The sequence below is a fragment of the Sprattus sprattus genome (assembly GCF_963457725.1).
Source record: "Sprattus sprattus genome assembly, chromosome: 13".
Taxonomy (NCBI): Eukaryota; Metazoa; Chordata; class Actinopteri; order Clupeiformes; family Clupeidae; genus Sprattus; species Sprattus sprattus.
Window position 1 is genome coordinate 22,776,577 of NC_137911.1, and position 13,006 is coordinate 22,789,582.

General features: G+C 45.9%; 2 protein-coding genes across 7 annotated transcripts in view; one reads left to right on the forward strand and one right to left on the reverse strand.

Moving 5' to 3' along the window:
• The first annotated feature begins 2,240 nt into the window (after window positions 1-2,240).
• On the forward strand, window positions 2,241-5,002 carry id2a (inhibitor of DNA binding 2a). Its single transcript, XM_080849738.1, has 3 exons — window positions 2,241-2,669; window positions 2,948-3,008; window positions 3,658-5,002. The coding sequence occupies exons 1-2, from the start codon at window positions 2,319-2,321 to the stop codon at window positions 3,002-3,004; spliced, it is 408 nt and encodes a 135-aa protein (XP_080705864.1). The 5' UTR covers window positions 2,241-2,318; the 3' UTR covers window positions 3,005-3,008; window positions 3,658-5,002.
• A 430-nt stretch (window positions 5,003-5,432) lies between these two features.
• Window positions 5,433-13,006, reverse strand: part of kidins220a (kinase D-interacting substrate 220a) — a 49,789-nt gene continuing 42,215 nt past the window's right edge. For 4 of the 6 annotated variants that reach the window (XM_080850432.1, XM_080850429.1, XM_080850431.1 and 1 more), the window contains 5 exons: window positions 12,147-12,176; window positions 9,811-9,948; window positions 9,357-9,455; window positions 8,277-8,519; window positions 5,433-7,312 (listed from right to left, as the gene is read on the reverse strand). In XM_080850432.1, the coding sequence (XP_080706558.1) occupies window positions 6,269-7,312; window positions 8,277-8,519; window positions 9,357-9,455; window positions 9,811-9,948; window positions 12,147-12,176 (1,554 nt within the window). In that variant the 3' untranslated portion in view covers window positions 5,433-6,268. The other 2 variants (XM_080850433.1, XM_080850434.1) reach the window with 2 other exon arrangements.

The window sequence follows — 13,006 nt, forward strand, 5'->3', positions numbered from 1 at the left end:
CCTTGATCTCGTGACACAGTTTATTTGTAAAACGTTTTGTTTAACATTAGTCGAGGTGCAGTTCGAAACATTGGAAACATTGTTTCCTCGGACTAGCAGCCTATTAAGTTGCTGAATAATAGAAAAGAAAACGAAACGAGATAGGCTGGTCTATATTACAGATGTGAAAAAGGGCATTTGTAGAGCCTAAAACACGGTCCTCCCCCCGGCAGTTAAAAGTTAAAGTTAAAAAGCACGTCATTGTTTATACAAAAGGCCTGTACCGAATGTCACTATTCCAAGTAAAACGTAATTTAAGAAATGCAAATCGATGCAGGTGTGCGGGCCCCTGAGCAAAGGAGGTCCGAGTTGACGAACCCGACTCTGATCTCGCTGCGCTCGGTCCCATTGATCAGCTGAGAACTTGTGCTGAGTGACGGCCCCCGTCACCATAGCAGCCGCCTGCACGGCGCCGTGAGGACTGGCTGGAGGGCTGCTGTGAATGGGGTGACGTCACGGGGCTGGCGCCAGAGAGTCTGCGAGAGCATGAGCTCGCGGCCGTGCACAGTGCCGCAGCTTGCTTGGTGCCAATTCATCACCTGTCAAGGATCAGTCAGGGTGTCATGCGAAATGTACACAGCTGTGAGAACAAAAAGATCGGGAAAACAAAATGAGGAAAGCCAATCGGACCAGATGTGCACAAGGACTGCAAAAAACAGTGGCATCCTGTGGCATTAGAAATGCATTAGAGCAATAAAACAGAAGCAGACTCTTTTTGTATGACAGAATTTAGGTTCTGTTTTAAGACAATGTACTAAGACCAACAGCTGCGAAGTAGGCTACGAAATATTAGCAAATAGTCGTAATAACTTTACATTGTTGTTGTGGGATTAATAAAAACAAAAGGGAAACTATGCTCCACTGCACTCCAACCCACCGCAGGCGTCAGTAGAGAACACAGGGTCTTCTGCCCTAAACCAGAAATCGCATGCCAGTCCTACAATGCTTGCTTTAAACAATCCAGAAAACGAACTGTCCAATAGGCCAGTGGTTGATAAGAGACATATTCTCAATTGCACTCAAAAGGGTAGCCTTATAAATTATTCCATTTATTTGTAGGCTTTTTTAAATCTCAAAATAAGTCTGTTAGTCAGCCTATATAAGTCTTACCTTTAGGCTCAAGGCCTATGTTCATATTTTAGCCTTAGTTTAGGCTACATAATTTGTTTCAGGACAGCTGCATTCCTTACGGTCATGGACAGTTCTTCTACTCAGACTACTTGCAAAGATGCTATGCTGCATCAGCACAGGGATGCAAAACAGTTGCTTCAAACGTTTTTTCACTGACCAAAAAATATGACACTTAAGCTCACACTTGTCTGTTTCGTTAAAAGTTTTAGCTCTTTCAAGACTGATTTGTGCTTAAAAATCAGTAACATTCAAAACACACGACCTCAAGCACTGCCCCTCAAAAGTGCGCTTGTTTAATGTGCAAAATCATATTGTCATTCCAGTCACCCCTGCCCTGGGTAACGATTCAACAAAATCACCATGCCCCAGCCCCCCGGTGATGCAGCTGAAAGACGTTTGACATTAAGGACTTTTGCAGCAGTGCTTGCTACAATAGGTTACACCTGAGTAGTCACTGTGTATGCATTTGAAGGTTAGATAGCCAGGTCCAGACTACTACCCAAGCGTAGGCAAGCCTATGTCAACGCACCCAACTGAAAGAGAAAAATGCCCCTTAAAACACTGTATTATATTTTCATAGAGAAACGGAACGATCAACAGTCTCCCACCAAATTAAGATTTTTGCCTCTTGCAGATCTAAAACATTAGAGAAAGGCACATTAAAAAGAGGCTAAGAAATAAATCTACACGTCTGGCAATGGGTTTGTTTAATTAGTCGTTTGGGACCGTGCCTCATTTTCGGACACACTAGCGTATGGTTCTGTGATAATCTTTTGCGAATCATTAATTCTTTTCATCAGAAACAGGTATAATGCTCAATTTGTGAAATTACCCACGGAAGCTGAAAGCTTTCAGCACCACCTCACTCGCTTTCACTGGTTAAGAACGCGGAAGGTCAGGGAGGGACTTGAGCTTTCCGTGGACGGACCTATGCTGTGGCACGAGGAGCGATGATGGACGTGGCTGCGAGCACCAATCAACAGACACAGAACCGCTGCGTAACAACCCCACATCGGTGGCTATATATACAGCAATGACAGCTTGGTAATCCAGTGCGTTTGCTTCGACAACCATCGGCTGGAGAAGTAGGAGTGCTACAGAACAATAATTCTCGACGCAATCAACGACTAAATCGTACGAGTGTCAATATGAAAGCAATAAGCCCGGTGAGATCTTTCAGAAAAAACAGCGCTACTTTGACAGAACACACTCTTGGAATCTCCCGAAGCAAGACCCCCGTGGATGATCCTCTGAGTCTGCTGTACAACATGAACGACTGTTATTTAAAACTGAAGGAGCTGGTGCCCAGCATCCCCCAGAACAAGAACGTTAGCAAGATGGAAATCCTGCAGCATGTCATCGATTACATTCTGGATCTGCAGATTGCCCTCGACTCCAATTCTGCATTAACCAGCCTTCATCACCCGCGACCAGGGCAGGCAACATCCAGAACACCCTTGACAACTCTCAACACAGACATAAGCATCTTATCACTACAGGTATGAAATCTATTTAGGATAAATATTAAGCGGTTGATGAGCAAAGCGCGGGGATGGAAGGGTCTCAGGCTCTCTTTCATTCGCTCAAAACAAAACCATCGCCTGCCTGCGCAATGTCTGCATATATGAACAGATAGGTTCGATTATTTGTGCAAGCTATACTGTTAATTGAATGACAGCTGTACGCCACAGCATTTAATATAGGCTAGATTATACAGACTGCTTGAGACGTTTTAATGGTAACCTAACTAATAATACATTTTGTTTTCTTCCCACAGTCTCCGGAGTTTCAATCAGACTTGACCACAGACGACCATAAGACGCTCTACCGTTAAAATGGTAAATAGTCTTTTATCAATTTCATGGTGTTCTGCTATTTCAACCCACCTTGTTTATTTTGATAATGCAGTTTTACATATTAAACGACTGTCTTGCATGTCGTAGGCTACAGGAATGATATTTTAGACGTTTTTTGTAAGTTACAATGTAGGCTACATGTCGCCTTAGATAAATAAACTGTATTCTATTTACACAGGCTTACGGGATATTTTGATTACGCAAATTTGAAAGGTCTCATTGGCACACAAAGTATGACAAATGGCACGATTAGCCTGCTTTATCGAATAACGTGGTGTTTAAGAATAATCGCACCATCTGTGAAATCATAATTGTTGGAACGGTATAGATGTTCGCATCCATAGGTATCTCAAACATGTTTGGGATGTTTGGGATACCGATGGATGTTTTCAATATAGAGTCCAATACAGATTCAAGCGCCAGAGTCACGAAGAACCGCATCTCGGCCTTGTCTCGGACTGTAGCTTATAGTACAACTTGTGAAACTGTGTCCATCTGGACTCCAGGGTTTTTTCAGTATTGGAGTGTTTGGTTAAATGTTCAAACTGTGGCTTCCTCTCTGGCGCCAGTCTGTCCGGATCTCTGCCCTGTTTGCATTTTCTCAACGCGCCTCTTTCTCAATCTTTTGCAGGTGTTTGGTTAGGACGGGGAAAACACAGGACCTGGGAACGGACTTTTCCCCTCCATTTTTGTTCTCGGTCTGGATTTAATCTTTAATTGATTCAAAAGACTTTTTGCATAAAAGGACAATCTTATGTGATCGTGTTTATCATTTTGGACACTTATTATTTATCGTTAGACTCGTTAGGTCCTTTCTTCAAATGGAAGAAGCACTATATTCCCGACACTGGGAGGAGAATGAAAGAAGAATATTGTCAAAAGGATTCCATTTTCTCTTGTGAAGTCTTCACTTTTTCTGCTAAGGTGGAGCGTGAATAGGGGACAACACGGTTCGTCGCTGTAAAAAGTTTAGTAGGCTTTGTTTTGTCAGATCATTGTAATTTTGGCACATCGGAGGACTGGATGATGTACATGACATGGACGAGTGAAACGTTGTAAACTCTAACGGAGTTTTATCTTGTATAGTTGTGGAAATTACACATTTCTGCAAAAGTGTAAAGCTGTACTTAATTATGCTGAAACTTTTTATAAAAGTAATATTGTAAATTGTACCTTTTATACAAAATAAATCAAATGCTTTATTTGACCACCCTCAACTGTAGACTGTACATTGCTGAACAGACGGACAGCATCCTGAACCCTACTACTTACTACAAGGGCGTGAAATGTCATGTGGTATGCATCTCCTGTATCCATTGATGACCTAACCTCATTGCGAGGTTCATGGTCTGAACGTTGACGCAGAATCCACTAGGTGACTACATGGTAAAAACCATTTCCCCAACGATTACACACTGCTAAATTTGATGGAATAGAGTTAAAGCTGGTCTGTACCACTGTGCTGTACTGGCCCATTCCACACGCTTTAACTCATAATGTCCGTACTCCATCCTCTCACCTGTGGCGACATTGGCCAAATAGGTTAACAGGTGTTCATTAACAGTCTAGTTCACAGGTCGTTTCTTCTCCCATCACAAGGCAGTGAGTGTCTCAAGCTAAAGGCGGTACAAAATTAGGTAACAAGCGTTACACAAACCTGTTTACTGGTGAAAGTGGTCTTGTCGCCTTTACAGCTGAAATATGCCAACTTTGACCGCAAGTTAAAGGCCGTCAATCAATGTGCTTGTGCGTGAAGGACACAATTGGCTTGTGAGGCAGCTAATTCACTTGACGAATCAAAACAATTTCGTACTGGCTGCGTCGGTGAGCCAGTAGCCTATAAAGGCCACCTTGTCACCAACACCTCTATTCAAAAACCATAAATTAACTGAGCAGTTTGTCAAATGAAAGAGCATTTAACAGTAGAAGTTTGTGTCCATCCTAAATGGTGTTTGAAATGTCTATTTATCACGGTTGTTTTCATGTTCATGTCAAAACGCTATGTTTATGCTTTATCAGTAAAATAAACGACTTTGTAAGAGTCCACGCTCGCATATCCAGTGTATGAATATGTTAACTTATTTTAGCTTGATTATGTGTGGTGAGTGACAAACATAAGATTGTGCCAATCATTACTCCACTTCCTCATGTGGCATAACCATTTCATACCTCAAGTGTAGGAGCTACACAGAGTGCTTTCTTCCGCTCTTTTAAAATTTGTCAGTCAATATTTTGGAGAAGTCTGCCACCTACTGGTAGTAATTTAGGCCCCAACTGATTGAACAGCATAGTGCCCAGGGTAAGATGTGTTTACTCTCAAATTCCTCTCCCCACTTAATGTAAGTGTAATGCACGGGGATACAAATAGAACCCACTTTAAATAACAGGAATTATAATGAGAATGGATTTTTTTTTGCAGCCAGGCATGTTTATTTTTTTAGAGAGACAAAGACAAGGTACATTTACTAAGACACACCTACAGTGCATGCAAAATATTTCTCACAGGGCTGCCATGTCACGTGACAGCGACTTGTAACATCTATTTTTTTCCACATCGATTTGGCTCACAACATCTGAAGATTTAATCTGCTCAACTAAGAGTCAAAGCTTTTCAAGAAAAGAGATTTTTCAACCATCACATCAAACAGCATACAATTACTGTATGCAAGTGTGTCAATGAACCTTGAACTTTCAATGAACCTTTCCTTATACCACTGAATTATAAACAGATAAATAAGGCATTTAGGAGGATTTTTGAAGGGAAGTTAGGGGTATTTTGTGAAGGGAGTAAATCCATAAACCACACACAATTTTTGTAATCCTTAACATCTGTCTCAACACTTCACATACAGACAACACATTAATACACCGTACATGACTTATCGTAACATCACAGTTAACAGTTCACAACTCGGCACAAAACTCTATTTCTAAATCCACATGATTTTTAATCATTTGACACATTGATCACACTTTGAAGATTAAATAAAGTTCTTCCAGCAAATATTGAGTAACTTCACATCTAGGCAGCCAGAAAGTCTGGCTCCTTCCCAAAGATTGAGTTCTAAGAATTGTTTGACACTTTACATCTCAAAATAAATGTTCTTAAACCAAGTGATTATAACTGTACTGATGTTTTGAAATGCAAACTCTCCACCGTTTAGCTTTTAATTTCAACTCCCTTACAGATATGGCTTGAACGCTCAAGATGGTAGCAGGTTGTGCGCTCCCCTTTAGCTGCTTCACAGGACACTCTCACGCTCCTCGTCTGCGTGGATCGCTCCCAGATTCTTGTTGTGCAGGACAGCCGTGGTGGTGATGGAGGTGGAGGTGTTGGTGGAGCCCGGCCTGATGATGATCGGCGGGTCGTCAACAGTGGTGGTGGTGGTCTCCTGCAAGGCATGCTGGGAGTTGGCGCTGTTGTTGTTGTTGTTGTGTAGGGTGCTGCTGCTGGCCGAGTGGTTGAGGTTGGTGACGGCCGAGGCGGGCCAGTTCTCCTCGGGGCTGCTGGCCAAGACGCTGCCCTCCGACGGAGCCTCCGAGCAGATGGACATGCGCATCACCGCCGCGTCCTGCAGCTCGCTTAGGTTCCTGGGAAGGTTGCGCTTCTTCACCAGGCCCTCCGTCTCCAGCAGCTCGATCAGGACGGAGCTCTCCGGCTCTGGTTCTGGTTCTGGCTCGGCCTTCTCTGGTTCGGAGCCGGTGTCCTGCAGCGAGCGGTCGGAGGAGCTTCCGCTGGAGCGCAGGCCGGAGTCCGACGAGTCTTTCTTATCCAGGAGGATCTCAGACAGGTAGTCTTGCCCCTTGGCCAGCAGGTGAACGCTCTCGGGTGCCTGGGCTTCAGCCTCCAGGCGCCTCTTCTCCTCACTCAGGAGCGGGGTGCTGTCCGACTCCTCGTCCCCGGACTCGTCCTCGTCGCTGGGCACATTGTGGTAGTGCGGCCCCGGGCCCTTGGTTTTGCGGCTCAGGAGGGCTCTGGCGGCGGCGCTGGGGTCAGGCTTCTCATCCTCCTCTGTGATCGGGTCTAGCTGGGCGTTGACGTCGCCGTCACTGGCATCTGTGACTTTAGGCCGACCCTTGGGGAAGGGTTTGCGGCAGTCTGGCTCACCCTCCTTGGCCTTGTCCTCCATCCCAGTGCCTGGGCCCTCCAGCTGGGACATCTGAGCGATGTACTCCTGGTAGGCATTGTGGTACTCAGACTGCTGCATGTCGGTCAGCTTGCAGATGTCATTGGAAGACTCCTGGGAGTTCAGGCTGGTCATGCTGGGGTACCTGTGATTCGGGGCCTATTGCCATGACAACAGTGAGGGGACCACACGCACAAGCACACGCACACGCACACACACACACAGACACACACACACAGAATACAAATTAGGGGTGGTAAACATTTTAAAAGTACTGGTAATTTACTTTTACCAATGCATAGTAAACCATTGGACCGAAAAAGTGCATATTTATGTCTGTATGTTTGTGAGTGTGTGTGTGTGTGTGTGTGTGTGTGTGTGTGTGTGTGTGTGTTTGTGAGTGTGTGTGTGTGTGTGTGTGTGTGAGTGTGTGTTTGTGAGTGTGTGTTTGTGTGTGTGTGTGTGTGTGTGTGTGAGATTGGTCAGATGTTTTTTTCTGACTCCTCTGTGAGTGTGAGCAGAGTGGGCAGAAACAGCCAGTAGTGAAGAGGAGGGGGTCCTCTGACACAAGCAGGCCTCTCCCTCCCTCCACGCGGCTGCCGGGCCAGATCCTCACTTCCTCCGCGTGTGGAGGTCAGTTTCTCACCCAAAACCCACAGGCTATTTTCTGCTCTGCTGAGGCTACTGAAATACAGAAGCTTGGCCAGCGCACAGTATATACTCACTACTGCACAGGAAGTGGGAGTTCTCTGCAGTAGTCGGTCACATGCATGTGTGTGTGTATGTGTGCCTATGTATCAGTGAGAGAATGACTGCGCAAGGGGCTGTTTGAGTTTGTGAAAGGTGTTTTTTTTTTATTTTGAGTGCAAATAGGAGTCAAAGGAAGTTTAGAAATGGGCATGATTAGATTTCTATGTATAAAGTTCTGAATACGTATATGAAAGTATATCTATATTTAAATTCCCACATTGTTTCCCACAATGTATAAGCGCGTGTGTGTGTGTGTGTGTGTGTGTGTGTGTGTGTGTGTGTGTGTGTGTGTGTGTGTGTAAGTGTACGTGTATGTGTACGTGTACATGTACGTGTGTGTATATGTATATGTATGCACGCATGGTCACCCTACCGTCCAGTGTGAGCTGCTGTGTCTCGGTGGTGGCTCCTCCAGGCCCACGTTGCTGAGCTCCTCGAAGCTCAGGTTCAGGCTGTACCGCATGGCCCCCTCTGAGGGGAGCGCGGCGGCGTCAGGTGGCCCTCCAGGACGCCTGCTGGGCTCCACAGGACCCCCCACGATGCTGCTGCCCAGCTCACTGCCTGCGCGGGAGTCGTCGTGCAGTGGCTGGCTCTCTGCATGGCGCTGCTCCATAACCTTAAAAGAGTGCAAAAATAGTCCACTGAAGAGGCAGATACTTCATCTGCCAATAGCACTGACAGACATGGAGTTGCTGGTAAGAAACATGCGATACAACAGTAAAACAACTAGGCTGAACCAACAGCTATGTTTATGTGTAATACTGTGTTTATAACAAACATTGCATCACACACAAATGCATATGAAGTCAAAAACGGTAACTGAAACACTAAAAACAGTACAGAAGGACGTGAAAGCAGTCAAAGGCTTTTGAAGGGCACTGCAAGTAAAAGACATGTTTTCATTCAAAAAGCTTCAGTTGATGATGGCTGTCACAGCGGCCACACATACACCAGCGCTTCTCGATGAGTCCTCGTCCTCGAACCAGATGTATGTGTTTTTCTCAGAAAAAAAAGCTACTTCTCGTAAAAAAAAAAATCTAAAAAAACAGAGCTATTCAGATGTTTGGCTGGACCGGAGCGTCCGCACTGACAATAACCCTCCTTCATCCAGACGTCCACCATCTTGGGCCAGATGGCTTCCCGCTTTGCTGGCAACACAACATGCGTTTTGTGTGAGCACCAATGGAAACCTGATCAACACGGCTACATGTGTTGCTGATTTCAAAAAGACCCAGAGCCGGGGGATTCTACCAGAGGATTATGGAAACTTTGAGATATATCAGCGAGGAGATTTGGGGGAATTAAAAAGGTTTTGTGCCGAACTAAATCTCCCACCAACAGGCAAACACAGGCCACGAGGTGCTGATGTATTTATTTGGGAGGGGGCGGCCGCATGACAGAAGTCATAAAAGACGCTTTCAAACAGTATTATAAGTGCAGGGCAGGGCCTCACCAGTGCTCTGAAGAGCTGCCAGTCACCAAAGTTCATGTTCATCTCATTCTTCAGTTCATCCAGGTTGCACTGAGATAAGACTCTTCCATTCACATTGGCCTACAGTGGAGAGACACAAACAACAGAGTGAAGTGGAGAATGAAGTGGTCCACTGAGCTCCAGACATTCACTCTCACAAGGCCTTTGCTGCATTTCACACAAGAACTTGCCTTCCACTAAGCATTTGCGGGTGTAACAGTTGGCAAAACCATAACCTCACCAGAACTTCCAAGTACCACACACAGACATACTACATATATTTAGATATTTTAAAACATAAGGCAGATGATAATGATAAAGAAATGTGAATGTTAAAGAAAACATTTGAAATGTATTGCTGCGCTTTTGGTCTTGCGTTGATGTTTTCATAACATAACTGATGCAGTTGTTTGTTGGATGTTTTTGTGAATTGCACCTTCTTGATGGTGGAGGTGTACTGCTCCAGCATGCTGGCGTCCATGCCCTCGGTCTGCTTCACACGCTCGCACACGGCGTCTGTGCCCATGGAGCTCAGGGGGATCCACGGAGCAGCGGCCATGCCGGAACCAGGGGCCTGTTCACAGAAACCGCCATTAGAGAACTAGCTTCCCTCTTCATTACACAAGTTTTGCACATTCTGCAGAGCACAGGCAAGAAATAGAGAGGAAAAGATAAATAGCTAAATGCTAAATAGAGAAGATGCAGCTGTCTTTCATCAAGTGAAAAAAAAAAGTGCGAAAAGCCCAATACGCCCAAAATAAATGGTGGCCGTTTATCAAAGCTCGCACCTGGGAGGAAATAGGGGGAGGCCCAGAATCCGAAAAAAAAAGGACTGACACGCAGGAGGCCTGCTTTGTGTGGCTCAAATAAGGAGATTCGCATCTGAACGCATCCAGCACAGCATTGCAGACATAAACACAACACAACTGCGCTGGGCCTACTGGAGGGGGAGAAGAGGCTGTTTAAATATAACTGGTGTTTAAACAAACGTTTTGAAAGCGGGACGCGTCTGTTGGTATTCTCAGACAGGCCCATTTATAAAAATAGCCACTCTATACAGGTGGTGTTGCTTGCTTGGTTGCTGCTGCTGCTACTGCTTCTGCTGGCAGTCAGCGCACAGGGACCCTGCTGGGCTGGGGAGCCTCACACTGCAGCAGGCACTCATCTGACCACAGCACCTGGTCTGGTGTGTGTGTGTGTGTGTGTTGCGGCACACCACATGAAGGTTATAGAAAGTGGAGGAGAGAGAGCGCCTGTGGTCGGCCTATCTACAGTTCTCTCCCTCTCTCTTACTCCAGCTGACTTTTCCACAGGGCTGATAATCAAGCGGTGAGTGCCACTAGCTCTCGCCCATGCAGCGCTCACTCCTCGGCCAGGGGCGGGGCTTCCCAGAGGCCGTTGGCCTGATAAGGAGGAAGAGCAACGCCGGCGTGTTCCTCGGGTCCTGAACAGGTTGCTCTCTATCTGGGCTGAGAGGGAGAGGTCTGGCTTTTGATAAATAATAAATAAAAGAAAAGAAAATAAATAAATAAAAGTAGGCCCTTGAAAGGAAATACAATTACAGGATAATATTATTGGAAGCACTTCTCTCCCATAAAAGCAGACTGTTGTATCTAAACAGATGCCCTACAGGAGAGGACAGCCAACACATACGTGTCAATGTATAATATTCGTTGAGAATACGTAAAACCTGATGTCAATGCAGGTGATTGACAAGGTTCTGATTGGCCACTAGCCCTTCAGTGTCTTACGTGGACACCAGAACAAAGAGACCTGGCGTCCTCAGGAGCACTAATAGCCAGACACCAGACAGATGTATTAGTGGGAATGGGAAGTGTTACGACCCATATTCCAGATCTCTGGAATATAATGTCCAATGACTCTCCATCATGAGCTGGGGGGTGGAGGCATTTGTTGAGTGTGTGTGTGTGTGTGTGTGTGTGTGTGTGTGTGTGTGTGTGTGTGTGTGTGTGTGTTTTATGGTGGTGGTGAGGGGGTTCAGGGCCTCTGCAATAGCAGCTTAATGACTCACACCCAGTATTCTCATTTGAGAGACCGGGTGATTTAATCACCCTATTCATTTGCTAATAAAAACGGCGACAGCTGGGATGATTCATATTTGGGAGTTGTGTGGCCGTGGGGGTTACAGTACCAGACTAGAGCTCCGCACAGCGAAACCAGAGGAGAGCAGCCGCCACGGCGCGGGGCGTTACTCAGCCGCAGTACCAAACGTTAGCATCTCACTTTCACATTCTGCTGCATTTCCATATTTACTTAATTTGAGCACAGTGAATATGCTGCAGAGTGACGCGTTCTGTAATCTGGAGCTGGAGGCTGGTACGCACTTGTCGGCACTCTGTGACGCGTGTAACAGAAGCGTACGTGACGGCATCACACATCATACGTATGAAATAAAACAACTACAGGGCTGACATACACAACACATACACATACACATACGTACAGTCATTGTCAGTAGCAGAACAGCCCAATCAAATTGATCAAAGGTCAAAAGCATGACAGAGCAATATTCAATTCCTAATGTGGATTTGCTGTCTACTGAAAGGACTTGCAAACAAATCAAAAGGGTAAAAGATATTGGCAGTGCACACTAACACTAAGAGACAGCCAGTGTTGGTTTCTAAGCAGCATGCCGAGTGAGTGAGCGAGCGAGCGAGAGAAACAAAAAAAGAGAGAGTGAGTGCGGTTGGTTGGTTTGCTACAGCAGCAAAGCAGACAATTGGGTTGATAAAAGTCCAGAGAGGCCGGTACCTGCTTGGCTTTGGAAGCCTGTGTCTTCAACTGTTTGGAAGAGAGAGGGAGGGAGAGAAAAGGAGGAGAGGATGCGAGGGGGATGAGTGGGTAACGGACAGAGGGAGGCCATTAGGCCACCTGCTAAACTCATTGTGGTAAAACAGCCATTAGGCGAAGGAGGGAGAGAAACATTAACATACAGCATCAGATCCACCACAGTCAGTCAGTCATTCAAACAGCACACAGAGGTAGAGGCGCCTGGTCAGGCCTCTCCGAGACAGACAGTTGGAGTCTACTGCAATCACTCCTTTTAAGTCACCTGAGTTCATGGCACTTCAAATCTGAATTGAAACTACACACTCTTCGTGGAAGCTCAACATTCCTTATCTCTGCGGTCGACCCTTAGAGAGAGTCAGAGCCAGCGTAGGTTTGCAAGGGAGGATAGGGAGGCGGAGGAGGAGTGCCGAGTCTGTTTTTTTTCTTTGCCCCCTCCGGAGTGAGGACAGGAAAAAAAAAAGAAATGCAGAAGTTCCATCATGTGAAAACCTTTAAAAAGGCAGCCAGCCAGCCAGCCAGCCAGCCAGCCCAACCCACCCACCCAGACAGACAGACAGGCGGGTGAGAAAGCATTGGTTGTGATAAGACAGTAATTACAGAGAGAGTGGAGCAGAGCAGAGAAGAGAAGAGCGACAGGGAGAGAGAGAGAGAGAGAAGGGTGGGGTGGGGGGCTATCTAGAAAAAAGCAACAGAGAGCGAGAGGAGCTTTAGGGAGCAACAGAATGAGAAAGAGAGCGAGAGAGAGAGAGAGAGAAAGAGACAGAGAGAGGAAAAGCAAAAGAGGGAGAGAGCGAGAGAAAGAGACAGAGCAAGAAAGAGAG

Coding starts and splice junctions, on each gene's coding strand:
- id2a (XM_080849738.1), top strand. CDS start 2,319: ATGAAAGCAATAAGCCCGGTGAGATCTTTCAGAAAAAACAGCGCTACT. Junction 2,670..2,947: donor TAAGCATCTTATCACTACAG/GTATGAAATCTA, acceptor TTCTTCCCACAG/TCTCCGGAGTTTCAATCAGA.